This window comes from Cuculus canorus, chromosome 2 (genome assembly GCF_017976375.1).
Source record: "Cuculus canorus isolate bCucCan1 chromosome 2, bCucCan1.pri, whole genome shotgun sequence".
Taxonomy (NCBI): Eukaryota; Metazoa; Chordata; class Aves; order Cuculiformes; family Cuculidae; genus Cuculus; species Cuculus canorus.
In genome coordinates, this window is record NC_071402.1 from 87,469,315 (window position 1) to 87,492,014 (window position 22,700).

The 22,700-nt window shown below is 40.1% G+C and overlaps 1 protein-coding gene across 1 annotated transcript in view; it reads left to right on the top strand.

The window, feature by feature from the left end:
- The window catches only part of PHLPP1 (PH domain and leucine rich repeat protein phosphatase 1), a 144,862-nt gene that overhangs the window by 79,818 nt on the left and 42,344 nt on the right, over positions 1 to 22,700 (top strand). The window contains 1 exon segment of the mRNA XM_054058791.1: positions 11,771 to 11,937. Within this exon segment, the coding sequence (XP_053914766.1) occupies positions 11,771 to 11,937 (167 nt within the window).

Genomic DNA, 22,700 nt, shown 5'->3' on the forward strand with positions numbered 1-22,700 from the left:
TAGGAGGAGATCCTTGTTAATATACTTCACTAAAATTGCTGAATTCATTTTTTTAAGTGTGAAAAAAAAATCTGTTTTCTGTATACTTCAAAAGAGTTAAAGATGATGTTATTTTAACTTTGCAATAACAAGCTTAATCTCGAAAGGAGACTTCATGAAGAATGCTTGCTCTGCAGTCTTTATCCACACAGAATACTGGCAATGGTGTTCCAGAATGAGGCAAATCCTAACGCATTACTCCTGCAATAAATACATGTGTGCTAGATAAGATTTGAATTTGTCTGCAGAGATTGGGGCTCAACTTAATTAAAAACGAGCATCGCTTCTGTATAATCTGATTCGTTCTCACACTGAAATGTATCTTAGCCAAGACAGCTCTCATGCTCTGCCCTGATAAATTTTTGGAAGGGGGTTGTTAATAGGTGTTCGGATTGAATTTTCTTGTACGTGTGTGTCCTGAGGTGAACAGAACTCCTGTTTTCAGGACGGACTGGAATTATTGCACAAATACTGACCTAAATATCAAACTTGGTGGCATACTTACTCCAAATAGGTCACTTTTAGATATGCTGATTTAGCCTCAAACAGAATATTTTTAAAAGCTGGAAATGTGCCTTGTTCGTTAATATTGATAGTTCTATACCACAGTGCATTTCTTTCCTTTTACTTCCCAAGTACTGGAGTCCTAATTAAGGAAGCTCAAAAGGAAAACAACAACAAATTTGGTCCTTTGTGATCTAATATGTTCGTTCTCTTGCCAAATGTTGAAAAATAGGCTTATGCAACTGGGAGGAGGAGCGGCAGGGGAAGAAAAAGGACATCTTCGTGGCTTTAAAGAATTTTGTCTGCATGAAGTTGATATAATGCTTCTGGAACCCACACAATTACTTGCAGAGTGATTCTAATATGCCACCGTTTACAACTTGAATGTCAAATGCCAAAGGATGGGCAAAGAATGTGCAGTTAACAGTAACAGTGAAGACACGATGAAGGCTTTCCTTATTTGCTACTTCCAAATCTATAAAGCTACACCCTAAAGTAGCAGAAGAGAGAGAGGTGGTATTGGTAAGGTGTTTCTGAGTGATGGAAGTTGCTGTTAAGAGGCTCCAATTTTTAGGGGTGCGGTGATGAGCTCCTGCTGTGTGGCACTTATAACAGCTGAATTTAGCTTAGTGTTTTTCAGCATTGAATTTGCTGTGTAACTGTTGACTACCACACAACTCATGATATGTGTGGTTTGGCTGAAGTAAAAAGGGTTATCAGTCCTCCGTGTTCCAAGTCATACAATTGAAATGGGGTGTTAATGTCTACCTCAGAAATTAAGTGTTGCAGAGCTTAAGCAGGGATGAATTACAGAATATTATCTTTTTTGAAATAGCTTGCATCACTGTGCATGCTGAGACAGATTATCTGACCCCACAGAACTTCTCCCCTCTCCGCTTTAGAAGAGCAGGAAGTGTGTCGACAGCTTCAAGCGACAATTGTTTCCTGCTTTAGTGCTCGGTTCAACCAGGCAGGTAGAGGAAGAGAGGTGATGAGAGACGAGTGCTATAAATAATGCATGACTGCCTCATGTAGGCTGTCTGTGCGTGGCTGCACTATACATGTAGGTAGGTGGAGGTGTACAGGCACGCAGCCGTGTGTGCATGCACAAAATGGGCCACTTCCCAGGCTGAGTTGCACTACAGCTGTGGCTGTAGTGACTGTGTGTTTAGTGGCAAATAAGCTGTTGTGTGGGGATGAGGTGCCAGGGTGGATCTGCAACTATCTCAAAAAGAACCCTCCTGTTTAAAAGACTAGAAATATCAAAAAAATAGACCCTTGATTTAAAAGCCCTCAACCTTAAGAGTTTTCTCCTGCCTACCTTTGTATTTTCCCTTCCGTGTTTCAGTCACCTTTTTCTTCAGTGGAAATGCATGTGTCGTTCCAGACAACCCTAGCCTCCTGTGAAAAAGAGGAGACTAAATAATGATGTCAGTGTACTTTACATTTAAGAAGTGCTAAAAATAGCAAGAATAATTAATTGAAGGGAGAAGGGCATGCTGCCATATTGCTGTTATTCTTTTCGTGTCAGTGCAGAATGCTCTCTTCCTACATTTGCACCGTGAAACTAGCAGAAAATTACAACAGATTTGAATTGAGTTTAGATTATAAATGTAAGTAATGCAGGAGCCTCTGCAGCAAGAGTTTCAATCTTGCCTCAACTTGTGTAGAGACCGACTTGAAGTAGCAGTGCAAAAATAACTTTTTAGCTTTGTTTTCTCTAAAGTTACCCAGTTCTGACTGAGTGCCTCAGTCTTCTAGCTCTTTTTTCAGTACAAGTTCAACAATTCTGTTTGGAGACTATGTTGTGAAAGGTGAGTTTGAGCTGTGTGAAGAGGATGAAGTTGATCTATGACTTCAGAAACGCTATTTTTATTTCTGCTGAGCAAAAAAGGTCTGAGTTCTGGTTGCACACAAGCTTGGTGTTACAAACCACATTTATATAAATAAGTTCTGTGGAATTTAAAAATGAATTCCTGAACTCGATTTCAGTTCTGCAAATGTATTTCCAAACTAGGAGACTGAAATGTTCAGTGTGTGCTAGCAAGTGTTTTACAGGAATGGTGCTGAGGAAATGCAGTGAGCAACAATTGGGTGTAATTGCTAGAGATGCTTAGCTGCTTTTCAGCTTCATCCACCTTGAAGCTAGTGAAAGAGAATCATCTACTTTTCCTTCAGCACAGAAGATTTTGCTTGTTAATTAAATAAGCCATATTCATTTGTATGTATAGCTTCATCTTCATTTCAGACACTGTCAGATGCCAACATCTGATTTTTCTTCTATCAGGCGCGGTCAGCCAGGAGAAAGGCTAAGGTATAGATTCCAACTTCAGTGTAGAACTGAGACTTTGCAGAGCTCTTTAGTATGACATACAGCCTTCAGCCAGTAAAGAACTTGAAGCCACTAGTCTCATGGTTAAATTAGTCCTACATTGTATTTACCCTGGCTTGCCCACTGGCCAAATGATCTTTTTTTTTGTGTTTCTAGATACTATAATGTGCTGTAATGTCTTTGTAGAGTTCAACGTTGCAGGGATTGTTATTGTCAAACCTCAGTGGTCTCTACAGGTGTTAACAACAAGCTTTTTCTATTGCTTACTGGTCAGGTCAGAACCAGCTCAGAATCCCTTTTTCCAAAGCCTTGACCACAGAGCAATGCCAAGGGCAAGTATATAGAAAAATCACGTACGGGTATAAAGTAGTCTGGATTGTGACTTGTTAAAGTGCTGCAGATTTATACCTTAGAGTCACTGGATGCAGTATCTCCTCTCCAAGTGTCTGTTTAGCCTCCTAAACAATCGGTATTCCTCTTCTGGAGGAAAACTAGGTAACTTTATCTTAGTTTCCATGAGATCTGAGTTTCCAGATGAGTATATTTGGTTTTACCATTGGTGATTCTACAGAGAATTGTTGTGTGCAACAAACACACTATTTGTGTTGCATTTAGGAGTTTCTGACATTGCTTTACAGCTTTGTATTCTTAGTCCATGTGTTTGAATGTACCATTGTGATTCGGGGCTGTCGTGTTTGTGTTGGGGACAGGTTGGAGGTCAGGAACATGGTGGTTGCTGAGAGGGTGAACCATGCAGCAGTCGGTTTGTTTCTTATGCTAGTAGCACTTGGAGGCTTCAAAATGAGTCACTATACTAGTACAACCTAAAAATGAGTTTAGCATAGTGCCAACATCAGTGGCATCTTTTGAAAATAGTATTTAACTCTATCCAGGGCTCTGCAAAAGCTTGTTTTCTCTGAGGATAACAACTGTCCAGGTTTCTTCACATTTGTGAGACTAAGAAGCACCATTAGCTTGTTTGCAACTGTTGATTCAATGTCTAGTGAAAATGAGGAACTCTGAATGATTTCTTCATTTTTCAGTAGGGCTTTTCTTGAGCTGATCCTTACTTACAGGAAACATAATGATTCTAAGTTTAGTACAAGGAAACCATTTTTTCCTTTAGTACTAGAAAATGACAATATTGAGATAATGCTTTATCTAAAAATAGATCCCTAAAAATAAACCCACAGCTTCCTTTTAGCAGTGATTACAAGCATTTGAACGTAAACAAACCTCTGGCTTCCGTGCGGAACTTGACTTCCTTTTTTGTGTGCATGTGAAATCTGCAATACTTGGGACCTTTGCTCTGCAGTCAGATCTGGTCATTCTTGCTGTGGGTGGCTTCTTGTCTTCTCAAGTTGGAAAGCATATGATTGGGCAAAGCGAACTTGAAGCCAGTTTTGTTTCTCTTTTGATGGTAGCCGTTCAAGGTGTTCCTCCTCCTCTTTCCCCACAAAACCTATTCTTTTGTGCCTTTTGTTGTTAGAGGTTAGTTGATGTTTTGGAAATGAACTTCCCAGTGTGTTTCATTGTAGCTTCTCTCTGGGTGGTTCAGGAGGAAACCTTGGTGTTTTGGCTCAGTGGTTAGTCTTCCATCTCAAAGCAGTTCATCCAATTCTGATGTGGTGTAATAGGTAACTTCAAGCTTTTCTCTTAATTTCTGTTCTAGCTAAATTATTGTTTCACTATTTTAATTTTTTCTTTTTCCTTGCCGAAATTCAAAGAGTCTGTGATCCTTGTTTTGGACTTGCTGCCTTCAGTTAATAATAGAGTAGAGCCAGGAGTGAGAATGGAAAACTACATGTCGCCCACACATCTGGAATAGCTTTCAAGTAATGTCTTTTGAAGCCTCTAAATCAGGTTCTGATATTATTGAAGCAGTTCTTGCATAAATGCATGCAAGGGAAGCATCACTGTGGCTCACAGCTAGAAGCTCACTGAGGTGTTGCAGATATTGCCTTTTAAGGTGTGTTCAATCCAGGAGGATCCCAGTGTTTTCAGTAATCTATGGGGATAGAGGGGTGCGAATGAGTGGGGGAATGTACCTTTTCTCTTAATGAAGCACAAGGGAACTAATTGTCTCTGAACAGATCCTATGAGACTGGAGAGGCTTTTGTACTATAGCACAGTACTTCAGAATGTATAAGGTGATAACTGAGTCAGTCTTCAGACTGAATGGCTGTGACACTTAGAGCCTTTCCAAGCAAAGTCTAGCAGGGAGGAAAAAAGGAGAGGTATTATTAGCAAAAACTACTTTTAGGGATGTTTGGTATCCTTAGGCTTTTTCTGTAGTCAGTGGGAGGAGGAGGGAGGTCTCCAGGGATAAGAGGGAAGTAGTGCTGGAGACCAGTTTTAGGCCTTGGGCCAGGAAAGCTATATTCATGATTGTTTGTATTATAAAATCTTTGGGTCAGCAGGCCTTTCTGAGTCACTATGAAATAGTGGCATGAAGAGAGTTCATTTCACTTTAGAGTTAATCCATATGATGGAGTTGTGTTAGAACCTAGGTCAGAAACTGAATAAGAAACCTCTTATTTAAAACAAACAAAATCCCACAACCCACTAGTGGGACTGGGGAGATTCAGACAAGTGAACAGCTATTGGAAGTTTCACTGGCAAGAGTCTTGTAAATGCTGAACAGAGTTTTTGCTGGAGGACTGCTCATTATGAAGCCTGCTTGCTGGCAGTACAGCAGTTTGTTAAAAATTAAGTCTAAGACTAAGTTCTAAGAAGAAAATGGGGTATTCTTCAATTTTTGTGAGACTGTCACTGGTTTTGCAATATTTACCAATTGTTTTCAGTCAAGCTGTTTCGAGGATGTTAGTATTCCTTGCTCCACCAAATGGAGATTCACACGTCTGAATTATAAGTAGCTTATTGCTACAGCTAATTACTGTCCCTTAACTCCAGGTTGCATCTTAAGCCTTGTCCTTGCAGGGCTCTTAACAGTGTGAACATTCCAGCGTGACTTACCACCAAGGTAACAGTGTTGATATCACTCTCCGTGTAATACTGATACCAGTACCTGATCTCTGAAGGAAGAGCATTTTTCCTCCTGGAGGAACAAAAATAGATGTATTCTGGTTGTGTTCTGGTAATGACTTCAGATAGTGCCACATGTTTCCAAGTGACAGGTGACAAATGTCACTTTTTTGACCAAATCTCACTTCCAAGATGTTGACACGACACCTGGGATGCTGACGTCCATATCTATGAAATTTTCTCTGGATTCCCATTGTGAAGGGTAAAGACGTGCAGCTTTTGCTCCGTTGTGTCCATGTTTTGCCCTCCCCACAGGTGTTTGTGGCTACTGTTTTCAGTTAAGTAGTTACAGCTTTGCACAAGAGCCAAAAGTAGAAGTGAGCTATTCTGCATACTGTCTAAGTCTTTGTTGAGAGCTAAGGAGAGGAGAGCAGGGGCAAGTTAACTAATCTTCGTGCCCCTGAGTCTTACTGGCCTGAGATGTTTGTACCAGAGGCTTTTGACTGCGTCGCCTGTGGAGGAGAGATGGGGCAAGAAGCATGTGCCCTGTGAATGCTGCCACACTCGCGTGTGCTCCTGCCCTTTGTCTCAGTAGGCAATTACGGCTTTTGCCTGTGGCATTGCCTGTTGGGTTTGTAAGTCCAACGGACCTATTCTCCAGCCTCTGCTGAATTTTATCTTTTCTTTGCAGGGCCCTTAGCTTGAGTTAGAAAGCTAATTTAAAGTCTGGAAGAAAACAAAAAAGAGAGGCCAGAAAAGCCATTATATTTTCACCTTTTGGACTGCACCCATTTTAAAATTTGTCATTTAAAAATGAAACTATGTGGCTTTGAAGAAAAAGAAAACCTTTATATAATATATTTCCTCTCCCACCCCCTTCATTAAGGTTTTTGGCATTCGCTTGTTTACCAGTCTGAACAGTTCCTTGTCTCTTGGCTGTGACTGAGAACACTGATGTGTTTCCTGGCTGTGGAGTTCAGCTCAGCAGAGGGAGGCCTCTCAGCCGAGTGGGGCTTTGATGTTTGAATAGAAAGGAGGATTAGGATTTAAAGCAAGGTTAGTTCTGAGGCAAGGAGAACCTGTTTGCTCTGAGCAGTTAGTTTAGCTATTTCAAGCATATGTATCATGATTTAGTTAAGCCTTATGCAGGCATTGGTGGGATGTGATGATTATCAAACTGTTTAAATACAAATCCTAAAGGAGAAAAATTACACTGCCTTTGCATTAGCATGTCTACAGCAGGTGTAATTTAACATCATCTACTCAGTTCAAACAGACTGGGAATTTGGCTGCCTGTGCAGTGTGGGCTGTTTAGTTATTTTAATTGTCTTCTGTTGAAGTCCTAAATAGTAATTTCTTATCTGAATAGAGCTATAGGGAATGCAGTAAGGGTAAACAGGAAAAAGACGTAATTACGTTAGTTTAAATTCACACCACAGGTCACACTAAAAGATGTCCTTGTGTAAACAAGGCTCGTGTTTGTCCATACAGCTGGGTTCAGCTGTGTTCATTGCTGACATCCATTGTCAGCAACAGATCATTTTTGTAGTATAGCCAAGATTTTAAAACAAAGACATAATCAGTCTTGTTGCATAGCTCAGTGACAGAGGTGGCATTATACTGATGGACAAAGCAAAGTGGTTTTTTAGCCCTGTGTAGCAAGAATAGGCAAGAATATTGGTTGATGCAAGTATTTTTTTCTCTGTTTTTATTGCTAGCTGCTAAAGATTTACAGTGAACCCATATAACACTTTTACCTGTCTTGCAATACTGTTGTCTTTTTTAAAAGAATAATAATAATTTTTTTAAAAAATCAAAGCAGTTCAGTCTTTTTTTCTTTAAGGTACTGCTGGCTTTTGTGAATTATTGTGTACACTTGCAAGTACTATATTGGCAAAAGTAACCTGTGTCTATAAAGGAGGTTTCATATTTGAGAGACTCCTAGTTCTTTGCTATGTGTGTGGTTCTCAGGTGGGGAACAGCAGAAGGTGTGCTGCCAGAGGGAAGGAGAGATCTCTCTGGCAGTGTAATATCTGGTGGTATTCACAGAATAAAGCTGTGTTTTACTGCTGCAAGGGAGAATTAAAAGCTTAATGACAACTTTTTGCTATTTGCACTGGATAGATACAGGGCTCTTTGTAGTACATGTGCTATTGTTGTATCCTACTTCTTTGAAAGTGCGCTTTAGTATGCCGTACTTGCATGGAGACCAAGAAATAAATCTTAAACCCCCTGTAGGCCAGGGCTGCATAACTGAGGTTACAACAGGAACTCGAGAAAAAAAGTGTTCCATTGGATGTTGTGGTTTGATGTGCAAAGTTGCATTTGGACTTGCCATGTTACAGCTGCTCCGGTATTGCAGTTGAAGACGTTGCAGTAAAATTATTGACTTCAAAATGTTTGCCAATTGTGTGCAGGGAATGGAGAAGGTAGTGTGTTTCGTCTTGTTTCTTTGTATTTTTCATGACCCAGAATCCTAACTGAAAAGTGGTACTTCAGAAGCACAGATCTTGCCATGCACTTCAGCTGCAGTGCTGTCAGTGTTGTATGCCTTGCTTCCCTGGCAAAAACAAGTGTTGACTCTACAGCTTATACTGTAGCTGCAGTAACTGAGAAGTGTCACATACTGTCTTCAGAGAAGGTCATTATTCCAGCTGCAAAAGTGCAAGGTTTTTGCATGAAAACAGATGTTAAGGATGTGTATGCAGTTTAGGGTGTGATGAGAAGATGTTCCAGAGGGGTTGATCTTCTGCCTGGGGAGTTGTGACCTGTGCTGCTTGTGGTTTTGTTTTTATATACGTATGTAAGCATGTAAGACAGTTATACTTTTTAGTTTTCTAGAAGAAAACAACACACTAGTGATAATGAGTGCTTTGATGCAGATTCCACGTGTAGAAAGCCTTTCCCACTAGTGTTGCTACCACACTGACTCTTCACTGTTTTTGTGGGAGCATGGGTCTCTTGAATCCAGCCCAGATAACTTGTTGAGGTATTTATCTTCAGAGGAATGTCCGGGTTTGTTGTTTGTTTGGGGTTTTTTTTCTTCTTGTGGAAACCCTGCTTTGTGCAGTTAGCTTCCCTTCCTCTGGATGCTTTAGTCTTTGTCTGTGAGGGATGTGCTAGTCAGTGTTTTCTTACCCTTTATCAGTGTATCTCTGCAGTGATTCCCCACAGTGAATGAAGGAAACTCAATGCTTTCTTAAAGATTGTATCACTTTATAAAAAAAATATTTTGTTCTTAATGAACAAGAGCAAACACACATATGCACAGTCTTACTGCACTCAAGTCAATTGAAGATGACTGTGAGATTGAAATATCCCTTTATTGTTCAGTTTGGGGACAACTTAATTTCAGAATTTCAGTGTTCAACTTCGAAACAACTGATGAAAGTTTCTGGTGAACCAAAGAAAGTATTGTTAAGATGTTGTTCTCCCTTGCCACTCTTCTTCATTTTTCATCTTGTTCCTTTATTCTCTAGGAATTTGTTGCAGAAGAGTATTGAGCAACAAAAGGAGAAAAGTCTTTATCCCTGCCTGTGAGAATAACTGTGTTTGTTTATATGAGTATTCCTTGTAACAACTGAGAAGTTAATTCTTACGGTTCTATTTTGCTAACAAAAAGGCTTTAATAAAATTACAGTTGATTCCAGAACTAATACCTTTTAAAATATGGTTTTGGTTTCTACAGCTATCACTGTGGTAGAGGCATCATTCAGTATATGTGAATTGCATGAAAATCTTATCTAAATTCTTCGTATAACAAAGTGATTCCTTTAAAAGCAAAATGCAAACAAGCAAACAAAAAAATAAGCAGAACATACAACTTGTAAAACCAAAATTATTTTTAACATGATTTTTTTCACAGGGCTCGATGATTTTGTGAAAGGATTTGCATCCTTTTTTGAGATGAGAGTAGAATTGGCTTTTTTTTTTGGCTGCTTTTGTCATGGTTCACATTCAGATTTACCAGTTTTGGTACTTTAGATATTTTGGGAGAAATGTGCCTTACTAAGCATTGGTGGGTTTCTTACTACAGTTCATATCACATTTCAAATAAGTAGCAGTAGCAACGAGGTATGTAAAAATTGTACCTGAAATTACATGTTCTTCTTTTTAGTTTAATGCGTATCAGCATTTTTTTCATCTATTGTACTTCCAGTGTGATGAGAACTGTACCATACCAGACAGGTTCTGGTGCCATAAACAGACTGAATACCTGGCTTTCAGAAATGACTGCTCAGAATAGCCTGTGAATAATTTTTGTCTAGTACTACAAGGAGAAGAAAAATAGTAGCTACAGTAATAAAAGGTCTGAATTAATTGAGTAACAAAAATTCAAGCATTTTAATGGATGTGGGAGGACTGGATTATTAACGGTCGCATTAGAGAAAAACACAGCACCGTCTGTTCCTCTTGAAGCTTATGGATGTGTGTTTATAATAGACACCACTGATCCAGACGCCTGTGTAGCTTGCATTGGAGAGGAAAAAAAGGAAGACACAAACCTGCCTGGCCTTTCTTTCACTGGCAAGCTGCTTAGGTTATGCCAGCAAAACCTGTTGTCTTTAGGTTCAGGGTACTTTATGGTAAGGGTGGAAGGTGAGGTAGTGTCTCCCTCATCAGAGTTCAGAAGCTCTTACAGACTGTCACTGAGGTTTGATTATGAGTTGTTGCTTTTTTTTTTTTTTTCTTCTTTTTGACCTTTAGATGCGGTGTTAGTACTTCCAGAATCCTGGCATGTGAGGCCAGTAAAAGTGCCAATGACAAAATGAAATGGTTGCTTCTCTTGCAGTGAGCAGCTAACAGAACGTGTAACCCTTTAAGTACTGTTTGTGGAGTCCCAGAAGTCTAAAATGGTGGTTAAGTTGTTTGCTTCTCCTTCTTTGATCTAAGTCATACTTGCTCCAAAAATGCCTCTCATCATCCTAGCATCTGACCCCTCCTCCTTGCCCACTGTTCTCGCTGCCTTGTACTACTGCGTGGTGGTGCTTTGTCATGTAACTAGCTCCATAACTCTGCTTTATGAAAGGATATTTTTAATAGTATTGGACTGAAAATATGTGGATTCTGTGTTGCAGTGTTGAGGGTGGGTGGAGTGGTGGTGCTTAAGACAGCCTAGTAAATAAGTAAAGCAGCAGGATGTAGCTCACCCAGCTGTATCTCAGAGATTTCTTAAGGGGCAGAGTTGCTGTTACTTGAATTTGTTGCCTGTAGATTTCTGTGGTACGGTGCTACCTGTATGTAGTGCTAGGTGGTATGATTTCTTTAGCTTCTCTAACCTGTGTTTTGCTTTCCCCTTTCTAGAAAGCAGTGTTAAACCTCCAGATCTCAGTTTTGGTTTTGTCTTAATTTATCGCACTTGAACAGTTTTCTAACTCAATAAGAGATGAGTGCTCAGTGCTTTCCTGCTGCTGCCATGGTAATGGCAAGATATAAATGGGATTACTCTTTCTTCTGCCATTTAATAACTGCTTTTGACCCTTGAAACCGAGACGGGGTGGTGACAGCCTCTTGCCTCCACTCATTTGGGTATACTAACAGGCCACAAAGCAATAGAGAAGACTTCTGTACTATATTATTGCTGATGTTGCTTCCTAACTAAAGGATTACACTGAAGTTTATATCAAATCTCTTATCTTTTTTTCTGGTCATGGAGTATCACATAACTTCATTGATAAAAATGAATCCATTTCACTTATTAGTTTGACAAACTTTTGCCAACCTGTGTACCTGAGGCAAAGCAAGACATCATGGCATAACTTGCAGCAATGATGTAAACTGTGTTATATCAACTATATATGCTAACACTGACTTCTGCTGTGCTTAAAACCAATTTTGCCTATGCTAATAGGGGTGAAGTAAGTGTTCTTATGACAATATTAACATCTTGATGTACCTCTTGACTTCCAGGTTGCATCACAACGCATAAGCTCAGTGGATCTTTCATGCTGCAGCCTGGAGCATCTGCCTGCCAACCTGTTTTATAGCCAAGACCTCACTCATCTCAATTTAAAGCAGAACTTCCTGAGGCTAAACCCTAGCCCATCCACAAATAGAGCGCTTAGTGAATTACAAAGGTAAAGTGATATTGTTCTTCTGGTTTTCCTGTACCCTTGGAGCCAAGTGATCCCTGGTCTGCAGGAACTTTCCTGAACTTAAGCTCATTTAAAAAATTACTACATCCTTTTGTGGCCAGGCTGTCAGGCTTCACAAGTTGGTTAAATCTGTGTGTTGGAAACAGACTAGCTTTCATAAAACACTTAATGTTTTTCTTGTAAATACAAGATTATTTTCAGTCTAAAATGCAATTTACAGAATGTGTTGTTTTCCACCTACCCACTGAGGCCAGACTGTAGTTCTTGGATCTTTGACTCCCGTGGGTGAACATGAGTTGGTGAGCTGCCCATTGAAGGGGTGCATCGAGGCAGGGATAGTACTGCATGTGACTTTACTTAAAGGTCTTTTTGTTAACCCTCCAAACAAAGAAAGCCTTGATTTAATACATTCAGCCTGATTCCTGCCCTCTTTCTATTCTGCTCAGCCATAATTCTTCTTTCCTAGTAAGTGTGACCTTCCAGTTGTTCTTTGCACTGCAGCTCATCCAAGAATGTAACAAATGGGTAGACAGCAGCACGATCAGTGATGTGAATGATTTAATGTATGTGTTCCAGATCTGTGGAATCAGCAGGCTTTCCGTATTCAGAAAGATGAGTGTTTCTGTACTGAATATAAAACAGTGATTTTAATTTCAGTGGTACCTGAATTGCAGAGTGCCTCAGATTTATATTTGTGGATGGTCCTGTTCAAACAAAAGGTGTTAGACCACATTTCCAGATCCCTTCATCTTTGAAAAACAAGTGAAAAATACAAGATGGATTGTGTGGGATGTTGTATTTTTATAGAATTCCAATCCGTTCTGAAAAAAACTCCAAAAATTTGGCATAGTGGAAGTTGAATGAACCCAGTAGGTCTGCTTCACAAACAAAATAGGCAGTGATTCCAAGAGCTTATGAACACAGTCTGGTGAGGAATACTGGATTAAATATTCTGTGTATGTCAGTACAGATATCCAGATAGCAAGTGGAATTTTAGCATAAGTTAGGTGATGAACATGGACAGATAATGAGTGATTTTGATTTAATAATTCTTTTTGTATTTTTTCTTTTAAATATCAGGAAGTCTACAGGAGATACTTGATTCTATTTTGTCCATCTACCTACAGCTAATTCTGTCAGCGATTAGAATGCATTTATAATAATAAATAATGTGATGGGGAGTTCTCGTTTAATGTTCTATTGGTGCTGCAGTTGTAGGAACAGCTGGCTGAAGAACCTCGCTGAAAGTTAAAAAAGTGTTAGAATTTTCCTTGCTGATGTAGATCTGAACATGCAAAACTGACAGAGTTCAGATGACCAAATATAACTCTCCCTGTTTTCTGAGACTCCGCATCAGGAAAGTCTGGAGAAGTGGCATATACCTGAAGTGGTGCAAAACTGATCGAGGATCTCATTGTTTTGAGAGCTGGTTCTGTTCTGTTAGTGAAGAATAGTCTGCTCTGCCTCCACTGCTTTGATCTTGCCAAAAAGGCATGAGAAGTTCTGAGACCTTTTGGAGAAAACATAAAAATGAGTGAAGGTTACACAGCACTGTTTCAGTGAATCGGAGCCAGTGTCTCATGAACTCCTGCCCCGTGACCCTGACCTTCTCTCTACCACTGCTGATGTCCTTCAGCCTTTCCTTCATCCAATACAGGTGGCATCACCCAGGCAGTGATTAGGTGGAAGCTGCTGCCACTGTTTCCATTGCTGTGCCAGTGGAAAGAGCTGTGAGCGGTGGTAGTTCCTGCTGAGGGTTAGGAAGAGCAGTGCCCCATTGTTTATCTTTTGCCTCCCAACAGCATCAAAAGCATGAGCCTCTGGTCCTGGTGTGCTCTCCCAAAGCCATGCTTCTTCCTGTCCTAAGAAATAGTGCTGCCTTCTCCTCCTTAGGGTGGGAAAACTTGAGTTCTATTTGTGCTGCCAAAAAGCTTTGAGCCAGTTTGACTGCTACTGTAAGTCTGCTTTTCTGTAGTGAGTAAATACTCAAGTATCTAGCAAGGAGGGAACATTATCTTTTTGAGATTATTAGTGAACTTCAGTATGAAGGCATGTGCAAAGGAAGGGAAGCTCAGTCATTCCTGGGAAGGCAAGTTTTTTTTGTCTGACTTTTTCTATTTAATATAATTTCATAGAACCACTTTCAGATCTTTTGGGGGTTACACGAGGTAAAACTTGACTGGAATAACCAAAAGTCTTTTTTTGTTCTCCTATGTTCTTTCCAACCACTGCAAAGCAAGTACAAAATCTCTGCTGTTCTGATTTGGTAATGTTGGCTTTTATACCAAATTCTTAATTGCTAAAGTACAGCCGCACACAGGGCACAGCACCAGTAAATCAAGCCCAGAAGTATGTAAGGCTCCAAAATAACCATGTGCTTGTTTATTGTGAACAAAACGCATTGGCATTTATATACCTACCCTTCCTTGTACAATTTTTGATTAAAATCTGGTTAGCAAGGCAGCCTAGGAAAATATGTCTTGCTGTAAGCAGCTCTTAGTACTAGTTGGTCCTTTTCAAGAAATGCTCATAGATGCTGGATTTCGAAACAAGAGTTATGTTACAAACAGAAGAAAATACGAACTTTTCAGCTACCCACTGAGTAGACCTACAAGCAGATGGGTCATAGTAATGAGATGCTGCACTGACTTGGGAGGTACAGTCAGGAATGGACTGGGAAGAAACCAAGAATTTCTCCTTTTGCTTATGCAGTTACTTCTTTCAGTTGTTAAAATAATGTAATTTATTGCACTTCTGAATAGGATGCTTAGTCCTGTTCAGTGCATGGCATAAGTGAAAAATCTATCTTGGGAACTAAATTGCTGGTAGCATGTAGAAGTTTACAGAGGTGTAGATGTGCTTTTTTCCCCTAGTAGCTACACTTTCATTGGCTTTACTGCTTACTGAAACTTTAAGTTCTGTTGCTGTAGATAGTCTGCAGCTGTGAACTTCTGCAACTGAAACATCTGAATGTTGAAAGCTGTATACAGCTACCTGTATTTTTTTCCTGATTAGTGGAGAATCCATACTTCATACTACGTATAAAATCAGGGAATCTGAAATTCATCTGTTAAAAAAAAAGAAAAAACACCAGTTCATGTTGGAACTTGTTCTCCCTCAGAGTAGCTTTTTTAAAATGATAGGAAAGAGTGTTTTTCTTTTGAGGGGAGAGGAGATTCCCCAGCTTTTGCAGTATTAGAAGTGACTTATATCCCCGTTAAGTCAGAATTTGACTTAAAGCTCTTGGTGTTTTACCTCCTGTACACTGCAAGTGGAACGACTGAAGACATTCTGTTGTTTTAAGTTGTCGCAATTTTTATTGCTTAGGCTCTTTTATTGTTGGTTGTTGGATTCTTTTTTTTAAGCATAACGTTGAGATTTATTTATATATATACACGCACACACACACACACATGATGTGTTCCCAAACCTCATTTTCCCCTTGTCTGTGATGCAACTTCACAGCTCTTGTTCTGAAATGTGAAAAAAGAGTTAATGCTTACTAGTTTTATGAAGTACTCTTGCGCCAAGTTTGAAGCAAATAAATAAACCGTGGTCTTTATTTACTGTTGCTCTGCTTCACTGGGCTAAGCACGCTTTACATTTATACATAATTGTAATTGTTTCAGTCAGTGCAGTTGGAAAAAAAACTGTTGGCATCAAGAATATTGTTTGCTTGTTAAGATTGAAAAGGAAGTTGTCAGTATGTGGATTTTTTTATATAAGCCTGTGGTAGATTAAAAAAAAAAAAAAGAAAAAGAAAGAGAGGAGGCTGTAATAAGCCACAAAGTTTGTTTTACCGATAAACAAAATGATGCTTGCCAATTTTATCTGAAGTACAAGTTATTGTTATGATTGTTGTTAATTATTAACAGTGATTAAATGGATTTTTATCTTAAGATCTATTGGCATTTTTCTCTCCCAGAGCCTTTTTAGAAATCAACTGTCTTCTCAGGCATCTCAGCTGAAACTCCTCTGAGCTAGTGGCAGTAACCTGAAGTTGTATCTATAGGGTATGAGGCAGCTAGAGAACTCTGAGATATTGATGGAAGTGTTTCTGAAATCCCTTACTGCCAACTCTAGGATAGCTGTTTTTTACCTGAAAACCCAGAGTTTGAGGGAGTCCTCAAGCTAAACTGTCCTTACAAACCCATTGAGTAGATAATTTGAAATGCCATTGTTACTCAGAGAATGCTTAGGTTCTCAGACAGCAAGATAGAGGAACAGTATTAGTGACTAAGCTGGTGTGAACCCAGCAGACAAACTTGCCAGAAGTCGGCATGCGATGTAGTTTGATCCTAGCTTGTCCTCAGAGATTGAGGAGCAGAGAAGAAAGTCTCCAACTTATTATGTGATTATTGCATTTGGTGTATGAAAAAGAGATTGGCAAAAAAGAGTTGGATGGAGGTGTGACGTGCCAAATATACATCTCCCCCTTGCCAGGCCCCACAGGGCACACTGCCAGTAAATGCACTGGAAGAGATTTGAGTTTTCTCCCTTTTTTTTTTTTTTTCTCTCCGACCCCACTGTGGATGCTTCTCTGGAAAAGCATTTGCTTTTAAGTGTACACATTTATTGAAGTTACTTACACAAATCCAGCTAACATGAGGAGTGACCTACTGCAAGGAATGGAGTGGCATTGCATGCTCCATGGTGTGGGTCTTCCCCACTTTCTTTCACACTGTTATGGCCTTAGAGCCAGGTAGCCTTACTTCTATTCTTGTTTCTCCTCATCTACTTGAAGCCAAAGACTAAAGTGTAGCCATCTAAAGCAGTAGGGCAAGAAGGAGAAGTTAGGGTGATATGGACAACCAGAAGTCTACTACTCACAAACTCCATCCAACATTTGCTTTGTTCTGGTGCTGCAGTTCTTTTCTTGGCTCTGTAGCCTCGGAATACTTTTTTTGCTATTTGTAATACTTTAGAAGACACTTGGAATATGTTGTTTATGTAACTTCACTGCTTTTGTTGTATTCAGCTTGTAAATACATTTAAGAAAGAATTTGGTTCTGTTAGTGCATCTTTCCAAATCTTCATGACTGGTAGTGTTATACGTAGCTCCTGTGTACCTTTCCAAACTCAAGAAAGTACCCTCGTGTACGAGTGACTAAGCAGGGAAGATTGTAAAATTGGTTCAATGTTTGAGAAAAAGTTGGGGTTTTTTTTATTGTTTAAATTGGAATGGTGAACTCCTTAATAGTCGTAGGAGTAAAACAGATTGCACTAAGAAAAATATGCTATAAAATAGCATTTTTAAAGATACAGTAGTCTAAAAGTACAAATTGCAGATGTTAATTGGATTCAGTGTAGTGGAACTATTAGGCTAAGTACAGCTGTATCTCTTCCAAGTAATGCTTCAAAAAGTAGTGATCATATTTATGGAATCCAGTTATTGTGTATCAGCCTACTCTGATTTATGTTTCTGTCGCATTCTGATATGGCTTCCCAAGTAAAGGTTTTCTTTTCATGTTTCAGTTTGGAAGGCCAAAAGCTAATGTTTTCATATTTCAAATATAAATTTCCAATATAGAGAAGGAGAAAATATTTTCACTTTTTCCTAGGAATTTCATTCTTCATTTGAGAGATAGTTTTCCCTGCCAGTGAAGTAGTGTTCACTAAGTATGTGTAGAAATTGAGAACAGCAAAGTACAGTAGTGTAGGTTCAGATTATTTCCACTAACAAAACATTAATTTGTTTTTTCTTGTCTTTATGGTCTTCTCACCAGCTATGTAATAGAATAAAGGGTTTATTATTGTCTTAAGGTTGGAGATAGTCTGAATTTGACTTAACATCTGTCATTATTTATGTGTTTTGAAAAATAACTGCTGAGATTGAAGGTTATTTTCCTCTTCTCTCTTTTTTTTTAATACTATCTACCAATTAATTTTGGCATATTGACACAAATCTGTATGCCAGAATTGTTGTGCCTTTTATAGATTTAAATGCGAGTAGAGGGGAGAGATATCAGGATGACTGTTCCTGGTGTGTTGGCGTGAAGAGTAATGAAGATAGCTACCAGTCTGCTTGCTTCTCTCTGTCCCTCTCTCTCTGTCCCTCTCTCTCTGTCCCTCTCTCTCTGTCCCTCTCTCTCTGTCCCTCTCTCTCTGTCCCTCTCTCTCTGTCCCTCTCTCTCTGTCCCTCTCTCTCTGTCCCTCTCTCTCTGTCCCTCTCTCTCTGTCCCTCTCTCTCTGTCCCTCTCTCTCTGTCCCTCTCTCTCTGTCCCTCTCTCTCTGTCCCTCTCTCTCTGTCCCTCTCTCTCTGTCCCTCTCTCTCTGTCCCTCTCTCTCCGTCCCCTCTAATGGAATTTAAGAAAGGGGGAAGGAAATAAAAATTAAGTCTCTTCTGACTCAAACAGAATCAATCTTTGTTCTCAAACTAAGTGACCTTCTTTCCTGAGATAACTTTACTCCGTCTGTTTTTGTCTGGTGTGACATAAGCTACTTAACTTCTGGATGAACGTGAGTCTTGTCTAGAGAAACAAAGGGGAAAACACCAGCAGAGTTCCTCCTTCCTTCTCTCTCTGTTATCCTTTGGAAACTCTTCAGTTCCCCAGCTGGGGAGGGCTGTTATTGACCTGGGTTAGGCACAGCCTTCACCTGCAGTATCCAAGTGACTCTTCTAGCTGTTGCAGAAAGAGTCTAGCTCTACTTGGCTGTCTTGACAAATTTAGCAGGGCAAGAGGGCTGGAATAGCTCATTTTAATTGTCTAAATAATTGAAGGCTTTTTTAATGACACCACTCTGGGAAGGGAAATGTTATGACTCTGTTTCTGGCACTAGGCTGGCTGCTCTCTGAGGTAATAAGGCTACGGATGGGCAACTTTGACACAACTGCAAAAAGGCAGTAAATTGGAACATTTATTTCCGGGGAGGAAATCAGTTGGTCAGGTTTATATGGAAATTCTCTTCACAATTAAGTTAGTGGCCAAAGACGCAGGCATTCATAAAGGTGGCAAGTTTTAGTTCAGTGCCAACACCTGCCACTGTGCATCAGTCTGCTCAGAAATGGTGCTAGAGCTGAGGTACGGTTGTGCTGCTGCTTGAAATGATGTTCAGCTGCAACCACAGCATAGTCATGAGACAGCCCAAATACCAGAGGCAGTGTTGGAAAAATGATTGTTTTCCTTAAGCTGAGTCCCTTATTAAGCCATGTTTTCTGAATTTAGGTGTAGTAAAATACTGCTTTTTAATTGCTTTTGGTAAGAGTAGGGCAAGACTGGTTTTGTCAGACGAGTCTGTTATGCCTGTATTTCAGTGATTGTGTATGGCCAATTCAGATACAGTATTCCCCCACTTACAAACGTAATGGAACACAAATGCTGTACTGTGTAATGGAAATTCCTCTGCTGTGCACATTGGGTAGATCTCAATTTGAAATTAGCATGTCGGTTCATTGCTTTGCCATGTTATAAGCTTCTCTTGTTAGTCCCTCTCCTCCTTTTGCTTATGTCAAACTAAACCCACTCCTGAAGTGGCAGCTTCAGGATTACACAAGGGGGCACTTTTTGGCTCAATTATGGCAATTAGTGTTCAGTCATATTGCATGTTTAAACTCAAGGTTTGACATGTCAACATTCTGCTCTAGCTTGAGGTAGAATTATTTTTGGTCAGAAAAGTGAATGTTTGTGTACTGGTCATTAGAATAGAAAACTTAGTAAGCTAACTGAACTTAGTGCGTTGAGAGATGCTGTTCTTCAAGTAGATTTCTTTTTTTAACAGATAAAGTGTAGAACCAGAGAAGGAGGGAAAAGAGGAAGGAAAGCATATGTATGGACTCGATAGGAGGTTATTGCACTGTCATGCCTCAATCAAGCAATGTTGTGCCTTTTCTTCTTTCCAACAATCCCATGGGTATGAGAAAATGTCAAGGATGTTCAGATGTAGTTCATTTAAAGCCCAGCTCTGTGCAAACTCAGCAGCAACAGAAAACTTGAGTCTGTAAATTACTTTTATCTTTTTTTATATTGATGCTGTAGGTGCTACTGACTGTAAATCTGTATAGATGCAAGAAGCACTATGAACAATGCAGGCCTTGAAATGTGTGTGTTGGGTTTGTGTGGCAGGATTGGAAGGTGGGGTCTATACAGGGACAGCTGCTGTGAGAAACTGCTAGAAGCTGAGTTTGGCCAGCTCTGGAGCTTGGTCACCTCTGGCCAAGGCTGAGCCCACCAGCAATGGTGGTAACACCTCTGTGATAACATTTAATAAAGGGGAAGTAATATTAAGGGGGCAGCAGTGGAAGGAGGGAGGGGCTGGGCCAGGGTGCTGGGGCTCGTTGAACCACTCAGGCCAGTCTGGTGTGATGCGGTGGGGAGAAAAAGAGAAGTGAGATGTGGGAGAAACTGTTTTGTAGACAACAGATGTGAGAGAAACAACTATGCAGACATCAGATGTGAGAAAAATAGCACTGCAGAGAACACCAAGGTCAGTGAAGAGGGAGGGGAAGGAGTACAGATTCTCCTACAGTCCATGGAGAAGATTGATTGAGCAGGTGGTCCACCTGCAGCCCATGTCCTGGTGGATGTCCATCTGCAGGCTGTGGAGGGTGCCACACTGGAACAGGTGGAGGTCCCTGAAGAAGGTTGGGACCCCATGGAAAACCCCATTGAAGCAGGTTGTGAAGAACTGCAGCCGATGGGAAGGACCTGTGTTGGAGAAAATAATGGAGGAATGTCTCCTGTGGGAGGGACCCTGTGCTAGAGCCAGGGAGAAGTGTCAGGAGTCCTCCCCCTAAGGAAGAAGGAGCGGCAAGGACAATGCGGGATGAACTGGTGCTGACCCCCATTCTTAGTCTCCCTGTGCTACTGAGAGGGAGGAGGTAGAGAAAATTAGTAGAGTTAAGCCTGTGAAGAAGGGAGGAGTGGGGGAAAAGGTGTTCTTTTAGGGATTTGGTTTTGTTTCTCAGTATCTTGTTCTGATATGATTGGTAATAAATGAGATTGATTATTTTTTTTCCCCTTGAGATTATTCTGGTTTGCCCATGACGGTAACTGCTGAATAATCTCTCCCTGTCCTTATCTTGACCCATGAATTTTGCCTCTATTTCTTTCGATTATCCTCCCAGCGAGGACTCAGAACAGGGAGGGGTGAGCAAGTGGCTTTGAGGTTCTTAGTTGCCTGCTGAGACTCAACACCATAACAATATGCAGCGTGGCACTGCACCAACCCATTTGCCATGTGGATAGTGGGGAAGTGAGTGGACAAAGATTAGAGGTAGACTTAAATCTTAACTTTGAGCAAATGTGTGCTAGTTTGGCTTAACAACGTTTTGTACTTGATAGTGCTTCATGAGGAAAAATGCAACTTGAGCATTTTGTAAATGAACGTGTTTACAAAGGAGGAAAATATATCTTTCCTGCCAGTTGTCTTAAATTAATCTTTTAACACTAACCAAGCTTATCGTGTCTGTCTTTCATTTTTTCTTTAAACGTGATTTAACACTGAACTCTTTGTGGATTATTTGACATACACTTACATGTGCATTTTCGGCTTCTGTATGAGTATGTCTAATGCTGGATGTGCTACTCGTCTTCCCTTGCACATTCTATGGATCTGTTAACTAGCTCAGTTTGTGTCCTTAGTAATTAGGAGACCCGTAACAGACGCGTATTAAAGCATACATTAGAAATGTAAGCCCAAATACGTTTTGTGAGGCGGAGAAGAGTGTTGAATTCCCCACTTACCCTCCTGTTTGACGTGGGACAATTATACACAAGACTGTATGCAGAAAACCTTGAACCTGGACACTGCATTTGAATTAGTTAATGTGTTTCTTAGCTTCCTTCACCTCCACACCCTCTGCCCCAGTCCTCTTTTCACTGTGTATTAGCTTAATCTTCTGTAATTTTATCTCAAGGTTGTGTTTGGGGTCTTCTGGTAGATTGTAGTTTTCACTTGTTTAGTGTGCAAAAGCCCTGAGACTATCTGTACCACTCTGGAGTCTTAAAAGGACAAAGGGTGTATGTAGCCTTAGTGTTGATTATAAAATAAGTTAATTCTTTTTTCATGGTTGACTTGAAAATTGGAACGGTTGCATTTTGACGTTTCTCCCTCAGCTTAGTTATTTTGACTTATCTTCCTGTCTTCGTTACTATTTTTGCTCTTGCCTAAAAACTGAGGGGAAAAAAAAAAGTAATTTCTGAAGGCCTCAGAGTCTGTTACTTAGAGCACGCTTGTTTGTATTTGCAGTTGACTTTGAGAAGTGAAACAGCTGTCCCACCACAGAATCACCCCAAATTTCAATGCAGTCTATCTAAATCTATGGTTATCTTCAAGATAAATGCAGGGCTGTGGGTTTCAGTTCCAGCTTCAAGATTTTTAAGCCTTTCTCTCAAAAAAGAGGAATAGCAAGGTATAGTGCTTAAAATGTGCTTTTTTTTTCTGGCTAGCAGCCCTTGTTAACATCAGCTAGCTTACCCTAGCCTCCTTTTTATTTTACAGTTCTCCCTCTAGAGATACATTAGTCAGCACAGTAGCATATTTTCCCTGCAGCAGTAATTTGGTTGCAAGATTTCATTTCGTCTCCATCTAACTCTGTTCCAAACTTCTGCCTCCAGCATGGCGCAGAGTGTTCAAAATCTGTGATGGCTCTGGCCATGATTTTTTGCTTTTTTTTTTTTTCTGCCATATTAGCACTAAAATACCAATAGAGGACACAGCATTCCCTCATTTGCTGCAAGCCTTTGTAAGTGTTAAGTGTGTTTGTGAACTTAAATGTATTTAAAGCCTGAGTTTTGGGGTAAAAT